This window comes from Phyllobates terribilis, unplaced genomic scaffold (genome assembly GCF_046119375.1).
Source record: "Phyllobates terribilis strain yellow unplaced genomic scaffold, ASM4611937v1 Scaffold_3__8_contigs__length_932513732, whole genome shotgun sequence".
Lineage (NCBI taxonomy): Eukaryota > Metazoa > Chordata > Amphibia > Anura > Dendrobatidae > Phyllobates > Phyllobates terribilis.
In genome coordinates, this window is record NW_027362763.1 from 394,937,165 (window position 1) to 394,959,990 (window position 22,826).

Below are 22,826 nucleotides of genomic sequence, written 5' to 3' on the forward strand. Positions count from 1 at the left end.
CATGTAGAATGTTCACGCACTACGAGACTCAATTTGTCAATGTATAGTGTGATAATATGGGATGCATTTGTGGACCTCTATAAATCTAGATCCTATAATTAATATAAATGAGTAAAATTTTATAAAATGCATATTTTTGTTATATTTCATGTGTTTTAAAATGTCTTTTTTTCAAACACAGACTGGGTTTAAAAAAATAAAAATGTTATGTAGCCACAGAACCTGAAATGCTGTTAAATTAGTTATTACCTTATGACCTTGTTTTCCAGGTTCACCAGCTTCTCCCTTCACACCTTTGTGGCCCTAATATCAGGAACGCAACACACATAAAAATGACCATTAATATTAATGTTTCATGGTGATGCACATATATCTGGTCTTCTTGTCGTACAAGAGGATAATAACACAGCTATTCTGACTTTATATCATATCCAAAATGAAACAAGTATTCATCAGGTTCTTAACTTGTCAGATCTAATAATTATGTCCAGGGGTTGTCAAAAAAGCACAAAAAACGTGTTAGTTCTGGATAATTTCAAAGGTAAACTTTTTCCTAACAAAAATTAGAATATATTAAAATAAAAGATTAGACATGAACATATAAGGCTTGTCCAATATCTCAGATGGTTAATACTGGGTTTGTATTTAGTATAAACAGATCTATCAGTCATGTGTTACCCAGGCTAGCTTCATGATCAGATTCTAAATATCTAATTCAGAGTCAGTCCAAATACGACGGCATTGATCACACATTGACAAGGATTACTGACTCCATAGAATGACCTTTGCCATTCTTCAACCTTAGATGTCTTCTCTAGAGCCATTGCATTCAAGCATGGCTTTTCTTAACCACAGCCACCCCCTGTCAATCAGTTGTCTACAGCTGCCACTTACTCTACCTATTCTATTTGGTATGTGGATTTTGTTCAATCTTGTAATTAGCATCTATTATTTATAGTTGCATAGAACATGTTGGTGCTCTATTACAATAAATATTTACACTTTTTATTTTGTTCCTCCTAATTAACAATTGACCTTCTATTACGTAAATTAATATTCTTGACCACAATTAGAGACGAGCAGAAATTCAATCACTGACTTCGCAGAATTTTCCTCCCCAAACTGGACTTTTTAAATTTATTTGCGCATCTCTCAATACGGCAGCTTGTAATTGCGGTAACAATGCATGTGGGGAGAGGAGAGTGAAAGAGTGAACCCCGTTGACCATAAGAACTTACACTTTATAGGCGAAAGAGAGAGAGGACCCCACTGACTATAAGAGCTTGCACTTTCCAGTTGAGAAAGAAAGAGTGAGAAGATCCCACTGACAATAAGAGCTTATACTCTACAGCTAAGAGAAAGAACACTGCTAACCATAAGAGCTTATACTCTACAGCTAAGAGAAAGAACCCTGCTAACCACAAGAGCTTACACTCTGCATGCAAAAGAGAGAGATCCCCGCTGATCATAACAGCTTACACTCTCCAGATGAAAAAGAAAGAGAACTCTGTTGACCATAAGAGCTTACATTTTATAGGCGTAAGAGAGAGTGACGACCTCACTGACCATAAGAGCTTATACACTACAGAAGAGAGAGGCTTAATCAGCAACTTTGAAGATGGAAAACAACTCTGCCAGATTCAACTCTGCTGGAAACCACTAATCTGTGATGGCCCAGGTACTGACTACTGTTGTACAATATATGATAATTCGGAAGATATAATAGCTGCAGAGCATTATGGGAAGGCTCGAGCAGCAACACAAAATTACATTAGCCTGCTATCTAATGCTTCAGCAGGGTAGGAAATGCACCGAGCAAGGGATTTTTTTTGCAAACTCCAAATCAAATCTCAAATTATTTGAATACGTGTGAAACCGCAAATTTCAGGAGATTTGACTTGAACTTGATCCTCCGCGGATTGATCCACTCATCGCTAACCACAATACCTTCACTTTTTTTTCTCACCCTCAAAGCTTGCATATTAATTTGTTAGGGCACATACACTTTAACCACCAGTATTTGCAGAAGCAATTATTGAGGTGATCAGGCGTTTTGCTAGATGAATCATGCACAAACTCAACAAAACCTCAGGAGATGAGTTGGCACCTCCAAATATATTTCCAACTAACTTCAGTCTTTCAGGTTTGTGTTCTACAGGACCTTCTGTTCACAGGGTAGGTATCTTGAGATATAGTAGAAGCATACAGTTATATACTTACGACTAACCATTTGGCCATCTCTTGTGACAGAGATGAAACTATTCTTCTGATTGCATATACATTCTCATTAGCCATTAATTTGTAACTTTAGAAATTGAAGAAACTACTTCAGAACATTAATTTACCTTCATTCCAGCCAAACCTGGATATCCTGGACGGCCTGGTGGGCATGAATTAGGGCACTGAAAATAAAATAACAATTCTGATAACTAACAAATTGAAAGCGAGGAGAACACAGCTACAACTGTTTATGCTTTTCACACAGAGCTCACCAGGGGATCACCTTCAGGTAGAGCAACTGTCCCCTGTCAAAAACAAAAATAGATGTTATCTGTAGTCAGTCAGAAACACATCACATCAGAAAACACAAGGAAATCAATTGTAATTGAAATGCTGAAGAAAATAAAATGCCTGTAATGTTCAACTAAAGGTCAGTAAACTTTTTTCTCTCCAACCATTGGGTAGTTCTGCAACATATAGTTTTGTGGATATTACCTTATTTATATAGAAAATGGAGCAAAATAATAATATTGATATAATGTAAAACATAAATTGCTATTTGATAAGGATCATGCTGATTTTAAGTTTGGATACACTATTTTAGGTTTATACAGCGTAAAAACTGTTTTATTTTTTCACGGATGAAAAAAACATCTCTATTCTATCACTAATAGAGCAACATCCTTACAACATTGGTTAATTTTATGACAGACCAACCAAAATAAGAATTATTTGGATATACCAGAAAACCTGACTAAGACAACTACACACATGAACAAAATTGTTGGTACCCTTCTGTTAAACGGAGGCTGAAATAACTTGAAACTGAGAAAATTAATTTTCAGTTTACAGTTACTGAATATCATATAATGAAAATCTGACACTGCTTTTGAATTGTGGTTCATCAGGAAAAAAAATTAAAAAACTAATAAAAATGGCCTGGACAAAATTGATGGTTTCCTTAACTTATTATTTTGTTGCACAATCTTTTGAAGCAATCGCTGCGAACAAACGATTTCTTGAATTCACAATGAGATTTCTTGTATTGGCTCACTCCTCATGAGCAAACTGCTCCAGCTCTCTCAGGTTTGAAGGATGCCTGAATGTTCCAGCTCCTTCCACAGGGATTTATACTAGGGATCATAGACGCCACTTCAGAATAATTGCTCTTAGCCATTCTTGGATGTTTTAGCTGTGTGTTTTGGGTCACTATCCTGTTGGAGGACCCATGACCTGTGATTCAGATCAAGCTTTCTAACAACAGGCAGCACATTTCACTCCAGAATGCCTTGATAGTCTTCAGATAGCACTGCACCTTGCACAGATTGAAGATACCCTGTACCAGATTCAGCAAGACAACCCCAAAACATAACCGCGCATTCTCCATGTTTCACAGTAGGTACTATGTTCTTTTCTTTGTATACTTCGTTTTTGCTTTTAGGAACGTTGAGCAGAAATGACTTGCCAAAAAGCTCCAGTTTTGCTTCATCTGTCTAAGGTACATTCTCACAGAAGCTTTGTGGCTTGTCATTGTGCATTTTGACAAATTCAAGTCTCACTTTTTTATGACTTGCTTTCAACAATGGTTTCCTCCTCAGTTGTTTTCTATGAAGTCCACTTTGGCCAAGACAGCCAGGAATGGTGCAATCTGACACTGATGTACCTTGACCTTGAAGTTCACCTTTAATCTCTTTGTAAGTTGTTCTGGGCTCTTTTGTTACCATTCTTATTAACTATCTCTTAAATTTGTCATCAATTTTTACTCTTGCAGCCATGCCCTGGGAGGTTGGCCACAGTCCTATAGACCTTAAACTTCTGATTAATTTCTCCAACTGTAGTAACAGGAACATCAAGTTGTTCAGAGATGGTCTTATAGCCTTTAGCTTTAACATGTTTGTCAATAATTTTATTTCTAATCTCCTAAGACATCTTTTTCTTTAGTTTTCTTTGATCCATGTTCAGTGTGGTACCCAACATGATACCAAATAGCACAGAGACTACTTTTCACCCTTTAAATAAGCAGTCTGACTGATTCTAAGTTTGTAGACACCTCTGATGCTATTTACACAACACACTTTAGTTTCATATGTCCCTATGGTCAAAATATTTTCAATGTTTTCTAGGGGTACTATCATTTTTGTGCAGGTCATTTTCATTAGTTTTTTTTTATTTTTCAGTTGAATTCACAAGCAATGTCTGATTTGATTTTCATTAGTTAATATTCAGGAAAGGTATACTGAAAATTACTTTTATCAGTTTCAAGTTATTTCAGTTGCCATCGTGAGTTTTTCTTACTGTAACCAACAATTTGGTTCACAGATGTATATTCCTGCTTGGTTTACTCCTTCACTGACCAGATCCGTTTGTAACCACAAAATGCTTGCGTGTGATCCAATCACCAAACAATCTACACAGTTCCCTAACTGAAAATACATACAATGACTGTGCAGAACCAGATTACAATTTAACCATTAATAAACGCATTAATTCATTAATATTATTAGGAATGATTTTATGTATGTTCAATATTTTTTTTTGCTGCTTCAAGATTTCCATAGTTAAAAAAAGTCCTTTGGGTGATTTGTAAGAGATGTATTTGATGTATATTATCAAATGAATTTGCATGCAGAAAATCTGTGGCAAAATGTTATATCAGCTACATACTCTGGATGAGTATATTTTACATTTGTATGCACTGAAATTCACATGTGATGGAAATGTTTAAATCTTCAGCATGACAATTCTTTCCTCAGATTTGCATCACAGATTTCATGCACCTTAGTGTAGAGGGGTGAAATCTGTTTAAAATCCACAGATCATACATACGGATTTTGAAGCTGATTTACGGTGAACATTGTGCCCAGTATGCTGAACGGGTCCTGTAGTATCTGGCACCAAGCTTTTAGTAGCAGTTCCTTTAAATCCTGTTAGTTTTGAGGTGCACATCAATGGATGGCACTATGTTTTTACAGTACATTTCACAGTTACATGATCAGATTGAAATCTGAGGAATTTCGAGGAAACATTTAGAACTTTTTGTCATGTTCTTCAAACCGTTTCTGAAGAAATTTCACAACGGCCAATACCATTTGAAAATATTGTTGCTATGAAGGGGCGTATCCAGCAACAATGCTTAGGTAGGTGGTACATGTCAATGTAACATCCACATAATTGCTGAGGAAGGAACCTCAGCACCACAAAAGAAAATAAGACTGTAGGTTTTGCTGCAGTGACAGTTTATTTCAATCTGGCAAGGAGTCAAAAGCAGATATGGTCCAACGCTTCAACCGGAAGCGGTCTGTGTCAAGGACATCTGTTGTGAGTTCAGGTAGGCAGAAATTTAGTAGAGCATGGCTTATACTCTGCTTGCCACATTTCCAGATTCCTGGCTCCTGCTCCACACAGGTCCTTGACAAGAAAGAGATCTTACAATATACATTATTGCTCTACTTGATTTCTGCCTACCTGCATCCGCAACAAATGTCCTTGACAAAGACCGCTTCGGTTCTAAACGTTGGACCATATCTGTTTTTGACTCCTTGCCGGATCAAAATAAACTATCACTGCAGCAAGACCTACAGTCTCATTTTCTTTTGTGGTGCTGAGGTTCCTTCCTCAACAAGTCTGGACTACGAGTCCCTTCCTCAAGCACACTATTTTTTTTATTAGGACAGTGTGCCAGTCTTTCTCCTTTTAATTCACATAATTGCCAGGACCCAAACTTTCCCAGCAGAACATTGTCAAGAATCACGTTTCCTTTGCTGGCTTCCCTTCTCACATAGGGTAACTGAGTGTCATCTCTTCTCCAGGTTGGCAACTAACACACTCCTGAACTCCTGTCTATTTTTATGCGTTAAAAGAAATCTGATTCAGCCCAACTTCTCCAATTGCTTCATGGTTTTATTGTTATTTTCAGCAATTTTGGAGAGTAGCTTTTCCGTAGGATTGGACCAGACTAACTATTCTTCACTTTTCACACGAACCAGTGAGCCTTAGATGCCCATGACCCTGTCACCAGTTCACTGGGTGCCCTTTCATGGAAACCTTTTGGTAGGTTCGAGCTGCTGCATACTGTGAAAACCCCATAAAATCTGTTATTGTAGAGATTGCCTGATCCAGTCACTTAGCCATCACAATTGGCCCTTGCCAAAGTGGCTCGGATACCTACACTTGCACATTTTGCTGCTTTCAACACTCCAAGAACTGACTGCTCATTTGCAGCCTCATAGATCCTACCCTTTGCAATTCTAACAATAAACTCAACTATGTACAGTATATTCAATTCACTTCTCTTGTCAGTGGTATTAATGATGTGGCAGATCAGGTTGTTTTTTGATAATGTAACTTCAGCTCAAGATGATACATTTGAATGAAAAAAATGACATTGGTGCTCCAATTTGTAACAAAAGGATAACGATATTGCATTGTTTCTTATGATCCAAATAACATTGTTTATAATGTTTACTAACTACTTACTGGTGGTCCTGGTGGCCCTGGCGGTCCTGGAGATCCTCTTCCACCAGCATCACCCTAAACAAAAAGATAAATAGTATATTTTACTAAAATGTAGTAGGGCAATAGCTTATAGCAGGTGATTGATGGAAGATAAGCAAAATCTCACGCTAAAAGTTTTGTACAAGCTTTAGAGAAGATAAATAGGTATTTTGGGACACACTCACCTGTATAAAAATTACCAAAAAATATTATTTTTGTAATTATTTATTTCATAATATAGAATAACAAAGTTTTTTAAAAACTAAAATAGAGAGATGACAGGTCTTCTTTGAACATTCACCTCATCAATTATTTATCAGCTGTTGTGTACAATGACGCACAGTAAACCCACTATACTTATTATTTAAGCTTAAAATATCAAGTTTGTCACGAGCAGTAATGACTAATCAACCTTATTTTGATAAAACTTCTGCACTTAGAAACTTACTGTGCAATTTTCAGCCCACCATTATCCCATATCGAATGAACAAGGGAATGAAAATTGCTTCTCTTGAGAAGATGAAAAATGCACATGTAATTTACAAATCAAATCTGTCAAGATTTGGATTTATTGCAAAATATATTTGTATGTGTCACAAAAAAAAGCATTTTCATTTCAGCAACAACTTGAAATTTTGCCAGAGACAACCTCTAATTGAGAGTGCGTCAGAAGACGGAGTTTTAATTCTGCCCTTTAATGGCCTACACGAGCAGAGGAGATTCTATTCAGCAATGACAGCACTTGTCAATGAGCAACGCTGTGATTTCTAGTGTTTTCCTCCTATCTAACGGGGAAGTTGCAATTTGAAATGTTGCCTACTTGTAAAATAGTCAGTCTTTCTAGACACATTGATGTTCTCAGCCATGTTTAGTCTAAGTTTATATTGACCTATTTAATCAATAGCTCAATGCCGCATTGAAAATAACCTTTGTGGGCATTCAGGTTGTGCTTGTAATGTCAATAGGTTATATTTTCCAAGCAGACCACTTCATTAACAAGTGCATCAGCTCCGTCTTTTATTTTCCAACAATTACTCCCATGGATATAGTATTTGTAGCTGAACCGTGATTGAATGCACTTGTTAAAGAGATGTGCATAGAGATAGGCTTACAACAGACAAGTAAGGGACAGTAAGTAATGTTACAATGTAACTCTGTTAGATTTTATCTACCTTTTCCTTGCATGTTTTTGTGCGAAACAGAAGCTGTTACATTATTTAAAGGTGACACCAACCAATAGCATTTTCATTAGCAACTCAGTGTCCCAAGTGTCCAGATGCCAAGCACTTCCTCCGTTTAGTGCCCTGATAGGAATGAGGGGTCAGATCATATATAATGACATCAAGGCGGTGAGAGTGTTGCTAACTAAATCGACAATATTGAGTTTATTCATCCTGAAAACATACCAGCCTAGCCTCCAATGGAGAGCATTCAGGATTACGGAAAATCAATGTGTATAAACACACTACCATTGTGGCTCCTCTGGGCCACATGATTAGGGGGACCTACTGCAAAAAACAAGCCGGCATAGTGCAATGTGAAAGTAAGCCGAGATGCTGCAAGTTCTATGAAGAAGGGATAATATGGTTCAAGATGAGTCAGGATGTTTTTGAAAAAAATGAGGGATAATGAATGATGTACTACAAGATGAAGAGTAAATGTGCTACAAAGGGTTAATGATGTGCTACAAAACAAAGTAGGATATGACACCCACCAAAAGGGAATGGCTGATGCGGTGCTGTACGTATGTCAAGGGAAGATGAGAATAACCACTTAAATAAAAAATAAACTATAGATGTCTGCATACTCGTACTGACCTGGGGAATTATTTTGCCAGGTTAGTTTTACCATATAGTGAACATGGTAAATAAAAAACCCAAAAAACAATTGTGGAGTTGCACTTTTTTGCAATTTCATGGCACTAAGAATTTTTTTCAGTGCACTATATGATAAAATCAATGGTGCCATTCAAAAGTACAACTCGTCCCCAAAAAATAAAAGGGTCATATTGACAGAAATATTAAAAAGTTATGGCGCTTGGAAAAAGGGGAAGAAAAAACTAAAACATGGAAAATGGCTGGGAGTGAAGGGGTTAATAAATCAATCTAAAATTGTCAGATAGTAACAACTGTTCTGTGCTTTCACAATCACGCTATTACTTAGAATCTATATTTTTACTATATTTTTACTATCATTTATGTTACATTAAATACAGTATTTGATACATTGAACATTCAAATGTGTTTGGTTTAGGGTGTGGAAAAAAATGAACCTCACTTTTCTGAAAAGAATACTGTGACTGCTGAGAATCAAACATGTCAGAAAAAATCTGATCACATATATATGTGGAGTTTCTTACCACTGGGCCACCCCGACCCAACTCTCCTGGAAGTCCAGGGGGACCAGGTACTCCCTGTAATGAGAATTAGAAATATAAGTTATAACCATATGATTTTCCTAGTTATCTCTACTTTTATTTCTGCTACTAAAGATACAGTATTTTTAAAGTAATCTACCCCAAACCTTTCCAGCGTTTGTTCAGTATGACTGACTACTGCCCAAAAATGGGGAAACAACGACTAAAATCAGATTAGTGTGTATTTATTTTAACAAAACAACTGCACAATAAATTGACAGCTAACAAAATGCTTCATTTTAAAGTAAGGAATAGTATACCTTCATGAGACATGACAGATTATTACTGTTCTTGAACTTTGAGTAAAACCCATTCTGGCATAATACCATGCAGCAGAGAATCACATACATTATCATCTACATGAAAGCAGCAACAGAGCGTTGATGATGTATATACAGGCTGCTAAATGTACAAAAGGTAACAGGATTTCCATTCAATATACAATGTTTTAATAAAGTATTCGTATCTACAAACTACATTACTAAGTGGTATGCAGTATTTATTTATGACATTGTTGCTTGAAATAAATGCCGAATCAATGTACTTGCCCGTGGTCCTGAAACTCCTCCACCCTGGAAAAAAAGAACATGAAAACAGGATTTAATTATATGTGGTTTTGTAAATTAAAGGCAATGCAATAGTAAAATGTATATTAATTTGTCTATGGGCCTTTATTAGGAAAACAGATAGGCACTGCATGATGGCAATGTGCAAAGACATGTGTATGAAATATGAACATTTTTGGTAGGATTTCTTGACATGTGTCATCAATAAAATCCCATTGTACTCCATGTATATAATCGCATAATCTATACATCACTTACTACTACTACTACATCACTTACTACTACACATACTTGTATACATCAAAAAAGGGTTAGCTGAGCAGTGCCATCATCGAATATGCCAAAAAGGACATCATTTTGCATACATCAGTTTAAGGTGCGACTGTCGACATGGTCAGTGTATGTGCAGCCAACTTTCCCAAAATTCGGTTGACTAACCTGATGTGAACAAAGCTTTATGTATAGTATATGCCTGATAAAAAAGGTTTCCTGTCGATCTACAACAGCCATAGGCTGGCATAGATTTGCACTATGATTTATTACACTTTCTAGCGTAGAATATAGTAAATGTGTTGGGTAGTGCATGGCCCCGCTCCGTTGCATAGGGTTGTACCCAATTTTTGAAAAGAGAAGTTTTGGCATACAATTTGAAACTTTATTTATATGGTTTCCAGTGTAAACATTTTGTCTGGGGAACTTCTCTGTAATGTACGGCTGGTAATGAGGGCTCGTCTTTTGTGCTGTAATGAATTTTAGTAAGGGTTTCTATACAATGTGGAATCCCAGTGTATAAATGGAGATTCAGTACAATAGGACTGGCTGATATAAAAGTCAATCAACCAAACTATAATGCATGTGTTAAATATAATTTCATTTTAATATTTTGAAGGCAATTACTGCGCCAACATAATCTCAACCACTGTACAAAATGGGCAAGACATACTTCATTTGTTAAAATAATTTATAGTGCTGATCAGCATTATATATAACTTGACATTCACACTACATTTCACTTTAAGTTATAACTGAAGAGAATTAAATTATAAGACATAACTAATCATCTATTGTCACATCCAGATGCTAAACCTTCATCCAATTAGGCAGAATTTCGCAAATTCAAACAGAGTGGAACTGCAAAATGATATTCTAAATGGAAATGTAGGTGTTGTCTTCACTTAACACCTTAACATGTGAGATAGTTGTTGTGAATATTATGTTAATTCCTATTAATGGTATTCCTTTGGCTGGAGATTAGCTTTAGTGAGTAAAAGAAAAAAAGTATTCAGTGCCAAAGTGTTAAAATAGTTTACCAGAAATTTTTATTGATGGTCCATCCTTAGAATAGGCCATCAATGTGTTATTGGAAGGGATCCAACATCTGGGATCCTCACCAATCAGCAGCAGGAAGAAGGTGATACTCAATGGAATGAATGAGGCTGAACTATAATATTTGTCCATGATTTAGCCTCTCTTATTCTGCTGATTTTTGGGTTCCCAATGACTGTCATCAATCATACTTAATCATAAGGTTGGAGATTTTGTCTGCCTCCTTTTCTGACCCAGCATTCCTCCCATCAACGTAAGGCCATTTTTCATTAGTACTGGATCTTACTTGCCCTTAAATTTATATGCTTTTAGCCTAAGAGAGACATGATAATGGGATAGGGTCCCATCAAAGAAAGTTACGTCTTGTCACTCCTGGTGGGCTCTCATGAATTGGCCAATTTATGCGCTAAGTACCTCCATTTTTATAAGGATATTCTATACCGCAGTAATGCAGTTCAAATTTCATATATTCAATGTTGCAAAACATCTTAGCGTTTACAGTGTGCTGCTGTATTCTTTTCTTTGTATATCCTAAGCTTGGATCTTCCATAAGTATTCCTCAAACTTTAATTTTTAGAAAAGGAATTCTCCTATTTAGACTACCCTTCATCTATGAGCTCTTTCAGTATGCTGAGTAAATATGGGGTTATCTCTTGCTTATGATACCTCTATAGTAGCTAAACTCTTGAGTGGACAGGCCACAATCAAGCACCGATCAACTTGTATATCGTCAATTGGCACTCTCTCATAGGTAGAAATCGTCCAGTGTAAATGAGCCTTCAAGGGGTCCTGACAAGGGATTCATGCTGCCTGAACCACATGCAGCATGAATCAGACACTGGCTGTAATATTGCTGCCGTATGTGCTTTACTGAAAATATAATTTGAAAAGACAAGTTGAGACAATGCATCTCAGACGACAAGACTGAGGCCTGTCCCCAATTCTACACCCCATGCTTCATGACTAACAGGTCTCTCCCTGCACAAACAAATAGGGTTCGGACAGCATGAATCTACTATCATGTTCCTTCCAAGCTCTGGAGAAACACTGGATGAAGCTAGAGATGCAGTAGATTGGAATTCTGAAGCCTGTAGAGTGGTGACTGCATTTCTAGACTATGTTTCAGATAATAAGTGTTCTCCAATGATAACCTATATGTATTGATTTACACAGTTTGGTTTGGCACATGTACACCAAGAAATTATTATATTACGGTAAATGCAGATAGTTTAACAATAATTTTAGACCTTTATTTGTTTCCCCGTAGTTCTTAACACATGTTAATCATTTTTACATGTTCCACTGAAAATCCATTAATCTGTTATTGTCACTTACCGACAAACCGCGGGAACCTGGCAATCCAGGCTCACCCTGAAAGAATGATTAAAACATCATTTCCAAATATTCACAATAGGTATAATAATGTATGATAACTAACTGACATTTGACAAATATGGAAAATCCCTCATACTGTTACCATCCCTTTATTATCAGGAGACAAAGAAGAGGAAGACAATCCAGCAGTAGACAGGTTGTTTTAGGCTGCGTTCACACATTGCGTATTTTCGCGCGCTTTTTTGCGCACGCTTTTTCAAAATACGCAATGTGCCTTGTGTCTGCCAGCAAAGTGAATGGGAAATTCACTTTGCCGTTCAGACACTGTGTGATTTTATGCAGCGCGAAAGCGCAGCTGCGTAAAGAATTGACATGTCAATTTTTTACGCAGCTGTGTCCCGCGCTTTCTCCTATTGTGCCCATTATAAGCGATGGAATTACGCAGCGGTGTTGACACACTGTGTAATTCCAGCGCTTTTTTATGGAGGCGCAGGAGAAACTATGGATACTCACCTATCCGATGGATGGGAGAGCCGTCCGGTCGGGTCCTGTGCTTCCAGCATCTGCCGGTGAAGCGATCAGCTGTAAGCTAACCGGCTTGTAACCGGCTTCCGGTCAGCTGATTTACAAGCCGGTCACGTGACAGTCAGCTGATCGCTTCACGGCAGATCCTGGAAGCCGCGGGGCCGGAGCGGACGCCTCTCCCATCCATCGGATAGGTGAGTATCCATAGTTTATTTCTTTTAAAGCAGTGTATGTACAGCAGCCAGAAGCTGTCTGTACATACACTGCTAGGGGGACACTCACACACACGACACATAGACACAGACAGTACACACAGGACACATAGACACATACATTACACATGTCACACTTCATTTCACACTGCGTTTTTTGCTGCGCTTTTTTACGCAGTGTGTGAATGGAGGTGCTTTTTTTACCTGCGTAAAAAAACGCAGGTAAAAAAAGCAGGAAAATACGCAGCGTAAAAAAAACGCAGGGAAATACGCAATGTGTGAACGCAGCCTGAGTCTGTAGTTTACAATCAGTTGGCAGTGTACGGGCCAACATTAATACAATGCAGTCGCTAATAGCATAGTATCATCCTCTTTTGGGCGATTCTACTTTCTCTTCCATTTAATTGGTTAATTAACACATCCCCTTTTCCACTGGCCTTGTGTCATGTATGATTTTCTGATGGTTTTTATTTCTCAAATACCATATGACTAAATTTCCAATATTCAGTATCTACCTTTTGTCCTCTTGGCCCAGAGGGTCCAGGGGTTCCATCAGGTCCAGTCAATCCCTGTTATAATGAACAAGAGGTAACAATTTATAATTCATGTATGGTCTCCATTGTTTGGACAGAAATAAATATTACAGTGGTAGACGGTATAGATCTGTTAACGCTTACATATGATGTAAAGAGAATGATACTTAGCAATACTTATTACCTAAAACACTCAGAAGTCTGGAAAGAAAGAAATTCCTGATTTCTAAGTATATAACATACACACTTATAAACTAATGTCCTTATATGACGTGAATGAGTTCATCAAAAGGTTTCAAAAAAGATACAGGTATCATAAAACAGCTCTAGTAGTGGTCAAATATCTAAAAAAAAGGATCATATAGGTCCACTAACAGACAAAGCCAACAGTGGGACAAATTCAAGTCAATCATGAACAATATTGGAAAGTGATAATAAATCTAGCTCAAAAGACTTAGCAATACTGTAACTCCTAGAAAGTTTAGACTTAGACTAGGCAATCGTAAAATATGCCAAATTTATCATAGCATGTCATGCTGATCGATGTGGTATAATTTAAGACTGTATAGGCTAAGTTTACACCACTCTCAAATAGTTGGTTTATTTTGCCCCAGAAATTTTGGCACATGTTTAGTAGCACTTTGTTCCATTAAAGACCATTCCCTCTTTCCAGCCAATGTATACCACTTTTTGCAAGGGCATACCTCTTCACAGACAAGGGGCAGATTGTGAATAAATATGGAGACAGTCATAAAGGAGAGTTTTCTGTGCAAATTAAAGCAGAAATTTGGGGATTTTAGCTTGTCAACTATGCACAAGTAGCTATAAAATATTTCACCTCCAAGGCCTTGGATAAAACTCAGATGTGCACCATCTATACTGTATGTAAATTATTTAATTGATAATGTGGAGAATAGGTAGCACTCACCAATTGTTGCTCCACTCCAAATTCAGATAGGGGCAAAGGGGTGCTAAAAAGTTATATAGAGAAAGGTGCCTGCAAGGTGGAGAGGGATGCTTATGTCTATGGCTGTATAACCAGGGCCGCCATCAGGGCATTACTGCCCTTACTGGCGTATGGGGCCCGGTGAGCAGAGGGGCCTGGAGCGGGCCCCCGATCTTCTGCTCACTAGCCCCAGCAGTAGGATTCTGCCTATTCAGTTACTGACCGCGCATCCTCGGACACATGTTCACTTGAAATCGATTGCCATGTGGGAAGCTTCCAGCACCGCAATAGTTAACAGCTGCCAGCCCATCACAGGCCAGCAGCTGACCCCAGCGCGCATGTCACTGGCGTATGACGTCACTATCATGTGCCGGAGATCGTGCTTCAGATGATGGGAGAGCCAGGTGCCGCTGGATCGTGGCAATGTAAGGAGAAACTTTTTTTTTTTTTTACTTTTTTTATGTAAAACCGCACATTGGGGAAGGATGGAAACATGGGGGCAGGATGGAGAGACATGGGGGGCAGAATGGAAAGACAATGGGGGCAGGATGGAGAGACATGGGGGCAGGATGGAGACATTGGGGGCAGAATGGAGACAAATGGAGACATCGGGGGCAGGATGGAGACATGGGGGCAGGATGGAGACATGGGGGGCAGAATGGAGACATTGGGGGTAGAATGGAGACAAATGGAGACATTGGGGCAGGATGGAGGCAATGGGGCAGGTTAGAGACATTGGGGATAGGATGGAGACATGGGGCAGAATGAAGACATGGGGCAGAATGGAGATATTGGGGGCAGGATGGAAACATTGGGGGCAGGATGGAGACATTAGAGGCAGGATGGAGACATTGGGGAAAAATGGAGACATTGGGGCAGGATGGAGACAAATGGAGACATGGGGCAGGATGGAGACAATGTGGGCAGGATGGAGACATTGCGGGCAGGATGAAGACATTGGGGGCAGGATGGAGACATGGGGGCAGGATGAAGACATGGGTCAGAATAGTGACAATGGGGGCACGATGGAGAAAATGGGGGCAGGATGGAGATAATGGGGCAGGATGGAGACATGGGGGCAGGATGAAGACATGGAGCAGAAAGGAGACATGGGGCAGAATGGAGACAAATGGAGACATGGGGCAGGATGGAGACAAATGGGGCAGGGTGGAGACATGGGGGGCAGGATGAAGACATTGGGGCAGAATGGAGAATGGGGCAGAAAGGAGATATTGGGGGCAGGATGGAGACAATAGTGGCAGGATGAAGACAATGGGGGCAGGATGTAAACATGGGGCAGAATGGTGACATTGGGTGCATAATGGAGACATTGGGGGCAGAATAGAGAGAGATGGAGACAATGAGGGCAGGATGGAGACATGGGGCCAGGATGTGGGACATTATTATTGTAGGAACTAATTAAGGGATATTATTACTGCAGTTATGTATTTTATTTTTTGAGGATACTGGTTTCAGTGAGGGGAGGGAAGTCCTGTTACTGTGCAGGACAGCTCTAATTCCTGGTGGCAGCTCAGACAGTAACTATATAATAGATGACAGTACAATATACTGCTCAATATTAAGTGATACAATTATTATTAACATAAAATAATAATTGTAATTAATATATTAATATTAAGCAAAATTAGTTTCAGCCTATTGGTTCAGCCCCCCCACAACGATGTAGCCCCTCGGGAAAATGAATTGCCCATCCCTGGTATATAGTAACATTGCCTATAGTGTCCTCCCCTATTTACTGGCCATTTTTCCTACAGTAGTATATCCACCTCCCCATCCAACCATCCATACAATCTACTCTTCTGTATTACTGGGATATATGGGTTATTATTGTGGATTTATCACTGTTCAAGTTAATAGAAACTACTCCAGAATTACATTGTATGGTAATAATGATATTGTGGCATTTTGTAACAGGTTTCAGAGGCCAAGGTGGATAATCAGAGTCCATTTTATCTATATGGTAATGAATTGGTTTCATGGCCTGGTCTGGTCCCTTTAAATAACAGCTGCAGCTCATGCTGATGATGTCACGGAATGTTGTGGTTTCTGGCTCTGCCCCCTTGCATTATGACATCATTATGACATCACTATGACATCACACACATTATAGTAGGAACTGCAGAGCCAACATTCCATTTGAGGGTTGCAGATCGTGGAGAGAGGTGAGTCGGCTCTATGTCACCCCTTGTGTCCTCCATTCTCTTCTATCAACTATTTCTCATTTATTTTTTATTCATTAAGGAGTCTTTATTCTATATAATACAAGCAGATCCAAAACAAATAGTGAACCCCTCAGATTAGGTGATGTACAAGTTTTACAGCATTTGTTCCAATAGTAAAGAGATATATAGGATGTGACAGGATTTATCTCCAAGTATAGAAATGACAATGATTTACCGATTATCCATCACATTTAATTGGTTCCTGACTTTCTTGCTCATCAGATCCATAAAATAGTTATAATTGAGACAATCCCCTCAGCCATAACTGGAACATGACGACTTCTCGATTTTTGGGCCATGTATTGCTTTAGAATCATCCAAATCTGGGAGATTAAAGTTATATCCTGTCAAGGGAACACATGTGACCTGAAGATAATTATGTAATTGTCGAGTGTTATTGAGACATATAGTAATTAATATACAGTCCAGATCAAAAGTATAAATCCAACCAATATTGGGAAATCCTTGCGCAACACCAATGTATATACAGTACAGACCAAAAGTTTGGACACACCTTCTGATTTAAAGATTTTTCTGTATTTTCATGACTTTGAAAATTGTACATTCACACTGTAGGCATCAAAACTATGAATTAACACATGTGGAATTATATACTTAACAAAAAAGTGTGAAACAACTGAAAATATGTCTTATATTCTAGGTTCTTCAAAGTAGCCACCTTTTGCTTTGATGACTGCTTTGCACACTCTTGGCATTCTCTTGATGAGCTTCAAGAGGTAGACACCGGAAATGGTCTTCCAACAATCTTGAAGGCGTTCCCAGAGATGCTTAGCACTTGTTGGCCCTTTTGCCTTCACTCTGCGGTCCAGCTCACCCCAAACCATCTCGATTGGGTTCAAGTCTGGTGACTGTGGAGGCCAGGTCATCTGGCGTAGCACCCCATCACTCTCCTTCTTGGTCAAATAGCCCTTACACAGCCTGGAGGTGTGTTTGGGGTCATTGTCCTGGTGAAAAATAAATGATGGTCCAACTAAATGCAAGCTGGATGGAATAGTATGCCGCTGCAAGATGCTGTGGTAGCCATGCTGGTTCAGTATGCCTTCAATTTTGAATAAATCCCCAACAGTGTCACCAGCAAAGCACCCCCACACCATCACACCTCCTCCTCCATGCTTCACGGTGGGAACCAGGCATGTAAAGTCCATCCGTTCACCTTTTCTGCATCGCACAAAGACACGGTGGTTGGAACCAAAGATCTCAAATTTGGACTCATCAGACCAAAGCACAGATTTCCACTGGTCTAATGTCCATTCCTTGTGTTCTTTAGCCCAAACAAGTCTCTTCTGCTTGTTGCCTGTCCTTAGCAGCGGTTTCCTAGCAGCTATTTTACCATGAAGGCCTGCTGCACAAAGTCTTCTCTTAACAGTTGTTGTAGAGATGTGTCTGCTGCTAGAACTCTGTGTGGCATTGACCTTGGCTCTAATCTGAGTTGCTGTTAACCTGCGATTTTTGAGGCTGGTGACTCGGATAAACTTATCCTCAGAAGCAGAGGTGACTCTTGGACTTCCTTTCCTGGGGTGGTCCTCAAGTGAACCAGTTTCTTTGTAGCGCTTGATTGTTTTTGCAACTGCACTTGGGGACACTTTCAAAGTTTGCCCAATTTTTCTGACTGACTGACCTTCATTTCTTAAAGTAATGATGGCCACTCGTTTTTCTTTACTTAGCTGCTTTTTTCTTGCCATAATACAAATTCTAACAGTCTATTCAGTAGGACTATCAGCTGTGTATCCATCTGACTTCTGCACAACACAACTGATGGTCCCAACCCCATTTATAAGGCAAGAAATCCCACTTATTAAACCTGACAGGGCACATCTGTGAAGTGAAAAACATTTCCGGTGACTACGTCTTGAAGCTCATCAAGAGAATGCCAAGAGTGTGCAAAGCAGTCATCAAACCAAAAGGTGGCTACTTTGAAGAACCTAGAATATAAGACATATTTTCAGTTGTTTCACACTTTTTTGTTAAGTATATAATTCCACATGTGTTAATTCATAGTTTTGATGCCTTCAGTGTGAATGTACAATTTTCATAGTCATGAAAATACAGAAAAATCTTTAAATGAGAAGGTGTGTCCAAACTTTTGGTCTGTACTGTACATATTATTGTATACATATTATCTCCATATATTATATCCATATTAGCTCCATATATAGTGAAACTATTCTAATATTTCCCCACATTGGTAGGATTCATATTGTTTAATCTCTAGTATATTGGGCAATGCACTTCAATGGAAGCCGGCAGTAACAGCCAACATTTGTAAGGTCCCGGAATGACTCAATCCCTCTAATATACAATGGTCATAACAGCTCTTCATAGGATACAGTATCCCCACCGTTCTATTTTGTCCTTTACTGCAGGTCATGGTGCACACCGCAGGCACCATTGCATCTTAACGCTATCCCCTAATGAGCCCCTAAAATGGGGAAGGGGGGAAACGCGTCAGGACTTGGTTCTTATGCAGTATTCAGATAAGTGGATATTTTCTATGAATGTCATTGCACATCAAGTGATATTTTGAGGATATTGTATCCTTTGAAGAGCTGTTATGACCATTGTTTATTAGAGGGATTGAGACTAATCTCTAGGCTTTTTACTCAATAATTGGATATGCATTAGGATTATTTTATCTGCAGTATCTTTGGATGTTGTTTGTGTTGTTGTTTGGATGTTGGTTTTTTAGTCTGAACATACATATGTGTATAGCTGGTATTATAGCATTACTGGGGTATTTCAATGTTTAAGCTGTTTTTGATATTTGGTTGGTGCTCAATTTAAGAATAGGGTTTAATAGGGACCAATAGGGTCAGTCTACATAGAGCGGGTGTGCCATATCATTTATAATTTAGGGTGCCAACCTCCGCGATAGCTAGAGGTGAAAACAGGGTCCTATTAGGGACTTTAGAGAGAAAATATATTTAATACTCCCTCACCCTGTTTGATATCTTTGTTGGGCATCTTTTACTGCATTAGCCTATACATATATGTGTATATCTGGTGTAGTAGCACTATTGGGATATTTTAGTGTTTAAGGCATCTTTTGATATTTGGTTGGTGCTCAATTGAAGAATAGGGTCATATAGGGACCAATAGGGTCAGTCTACGGTGAGTGGGAGAGCCATATTGCTTATAGTTTAGGGTGCCAATCTCCACGATATGTAGGGGTGAACACATGGTCCTGTTAGGGACTTTAGAATTTAACACTCCATCACCCTGCTCGATATCTCTTCAGGTTTTTGTATGTTTATATATGTTGCTAAATTTTCCAAATTTTAAGAGTATTATAATAAAGAATATTTTTAAGGGTTTTTTTTCTTGCTTTTGCTTACTTGTTTAGGACCTCCTATACCTATTTGCTCTGGTTTTCATGCTTCATATGATGTCACGGAATGTTATGGTTGTTGGCTCCACCCACATTAACTCTTATTTGTCATTTCACAGAATGTTTTGGTTGTTGGTTTCGTCCCAATAAGCAGCTACTTGTGATGTCACCGAATGTTTTGGTTCTTGGTTTCACCACCTTTTAGCTTCTACTTGTGATGTCACCGAAAGTTTTGGTTCTTGGTTTCACCCCCATGAGCTTCTACTTGTGATGTCACCAAATGTGGAAGGTAGCCCTTCAGAACAGAATGACTCTTGACTACCTGTTAGCAAGTGAAGGTGGAACTTGTGCTGTTATTGGCGAGGAATGCTGCTCCTAGATTGAAGATGCACATGATTCAATTGAGAGAAACATGGATAAGATAAAGGAGCTGCAACAAAAAGCTAGAGATACATGCAAGGAGGGAGGGAATCCCTTTTGCTGGATGGGGTCTATCAGAGTTTAGTTAAACAATATACTCTCAACTTCGCTAAAGCCCATAGTGATAGTGATAGGATTGATTGTATTGATCGTGATTGCCTGGAAATTATTAATGTGATGCGTTTCTCATTGCAGGAAATTAATTTTACATTGGAGCCACTGGCGGACACAGACAGAAGAGGGCCCCTGTGCAAAAATAATATATGAGCCTTTGCAGCCCAAAAGCTTATCATAATGCACAATTCCATCTGCTTTGGAGGTGGAATGGGCCCCCTTACCTCTTGGCCCATGTGCAGTCGCACATGTTGCACCAATAACACGTCCACACCTGTTCGCCCCTGATTGGAACCATAGGAAGGATGACAGTACAGCTACAGAGGTGACCGTCTGATGGACTAGACTAGCTCGACTACCTACTTTTCCTGAAGACCCTTTCAGCCTTTTGAGACTTGGGTGGAGGACATCATTTCTGAACATAGGGTCCCACAGCTGCACCCCAACAGTTTGAGAACTGGGGATGATTTCATTCTCCAGAGTGGTTCTTGTGGTGGGATTCAGGTCTGGACAGTTGTCGTCATCCCATGATCTATGAAGACTAGCTGCATACTTCATGAACTATGGGCTGTTAACAGGGGTCATTTCACGATAGGCAGAAACATAGTTAGCGCACATCTGGACAGCTGTCATCATCATCCAATTAGATAGATAAGCATAAATATACCGTATTTTTTGGACTATATGACGCACCAGACCATAAAAAGCAACCCAAATTTTCAGGAGGAAAATAGGGAAAAAAATGTAATGCGTCAAATGGGGGTAAGTCTTACAGTCCGAATTCAGCTTACCCGCGAGGGGCGGTGGCGTTGCTGGAGCGGGGACACAGGAGGTGTTCGGAGGTATGATGCTGAGGGGTGATGCTGGGAGTCCCATCCCAGTCTGGAAGAAGGGGCTGCTCAGCGGTGCTTGGCGGCAGGAGTCAGGCGATACTGCGGGCAATGCTGCTAGTCCTGTGCTTGGAGGATGGGATGTCTGGAGGTGCGACTCTGTGTGTCCGAGGGTGGTAAGAGGGGGTGTTTGACGGTCCTCGGCGGTGCGGGGGCTCCGCCAACATTTTGTGAAAGTCCGGAGCCCCACACTTCCACGTTCTCTATGCGGTGGATTTCGGGAAAATGGCCACCGGAAATCTCAGTGCCATTTTCCCGGAGTCCATCGCATAGAGAACATGGAAGTGTGGGGGTTCCGGACTTTCACAAAATATCAGTGGAGCCCCCGCACCGCCGAGGACCGTCAAACACCCCCTCTTACCACCCTGGGACATGCAGCATCGCACCTCCAGACATCCCCTCCTCCAAGCGCAGGACCCGCAGCATCGCCCGCAGTATCGCCCGACTCCTGCCGCTGCCCCCTGGTAAGCTACATTCGGTCTATAAGACGCACCCCAATTTTCTCCCAAAATTTGGGGGGGAGTGTGTCTTATAGTCCAAAAAATACGGTATCTGTGTATATGCTTTAATAAAGATTGAGTGAATGCTTAGATGAAATGGCAACTATAAGGTAGCCAGCAATGGATGTCTGACATCCCATGATCTATGCATACTAGCTGCATACTTCATGTAGTATGGGCTGTCAACAAGTGTCATTTCACGATAGGCATGACCAGGGCCACCATCAAGGTATTACTGCCCTTACTAGTGTATGGGGTCCGATGAGCAGAAGGAAAGAGGCGGGGTCCAGACAGGCTGGCAGCTCGGGCCCATCACCTTTCTGCTTCTGCTCACCGGGCCCCAGGGGCAACAGTTTAGGGCCGCTGCACGCCAGGTGCATAAAAACACTGTAGTTAGATGATAATTTTGCACTTTACGTAATTGACCAAAGGATTTAACTAAATGACTCTTATGAAAAATAGATTTAGCTACCAAATATATAGTGGGAATGTGTTACGAAGCTGTTATATTAAGGGCATTGACCACTCTCTGGTTATTGCTAACCAATGAGTTTGTGAGATGATTAAAAGGCACTTAATGTCTTGTGATATATATACATGCATATGTCCAATGTCCATATCTCAAAACAGGAAAAGAGCAGCTTCCATAAATGTACAGGAAACAGAACACAATAATCTGCAATCAGAAATACAGATTATAAAAAAATTATCATAATCTGGTTTCAATTAGTTTAAAAAAT

General features: G+C 39.6%; 1 protein-coding gene across 1 annotated transcript in view; it reads right to left on the reverse strand.

Moving 5' to 3' along the window:
- The window catches only part of COL9A1 (collagen type IX alpha 1 chain), a 196,829-nt gene that overhangs the window by 68,671 nt on the left and 105,332 nt on the right, over window positions 1-22,826 (reverse strand). Inside the window, exons 11-18 of the mRNA XM_073675505.1 lie at window positions 13,610-13,663; window positions 12,358-12,393; window positions 9,679-9,702; window positions 9,074-9,127; window positions 6,697-6,750; window positions 2,493-2,525; window positions 2,346-2,402; window positions 250-303 (exon numbers count right to left, since the gene is read on the reverse strand). Of these exons, the coding sequence (XP_073531606.1) occupies window positions 250-303; window positions 2,346-2,402; window positions 2,493-2,525; window positions 6,697-6,750; window positions 9,074-9,127; window positions 9,679-9,702; window positions 12,358-12,393; window positions 13,610-13,663 (366 nt within the window). The remainder of the gene's footprint in view (window positions 1-249; window positions 304-2,345; window positions 2,403-2,492; window positions 2,526-6,696; window positions 6,751-9,073; window positions 9,128-9,678; window positions 9,703-12,357; window positions 12,394-13,609; window positions 13,664-22,826) is intronic.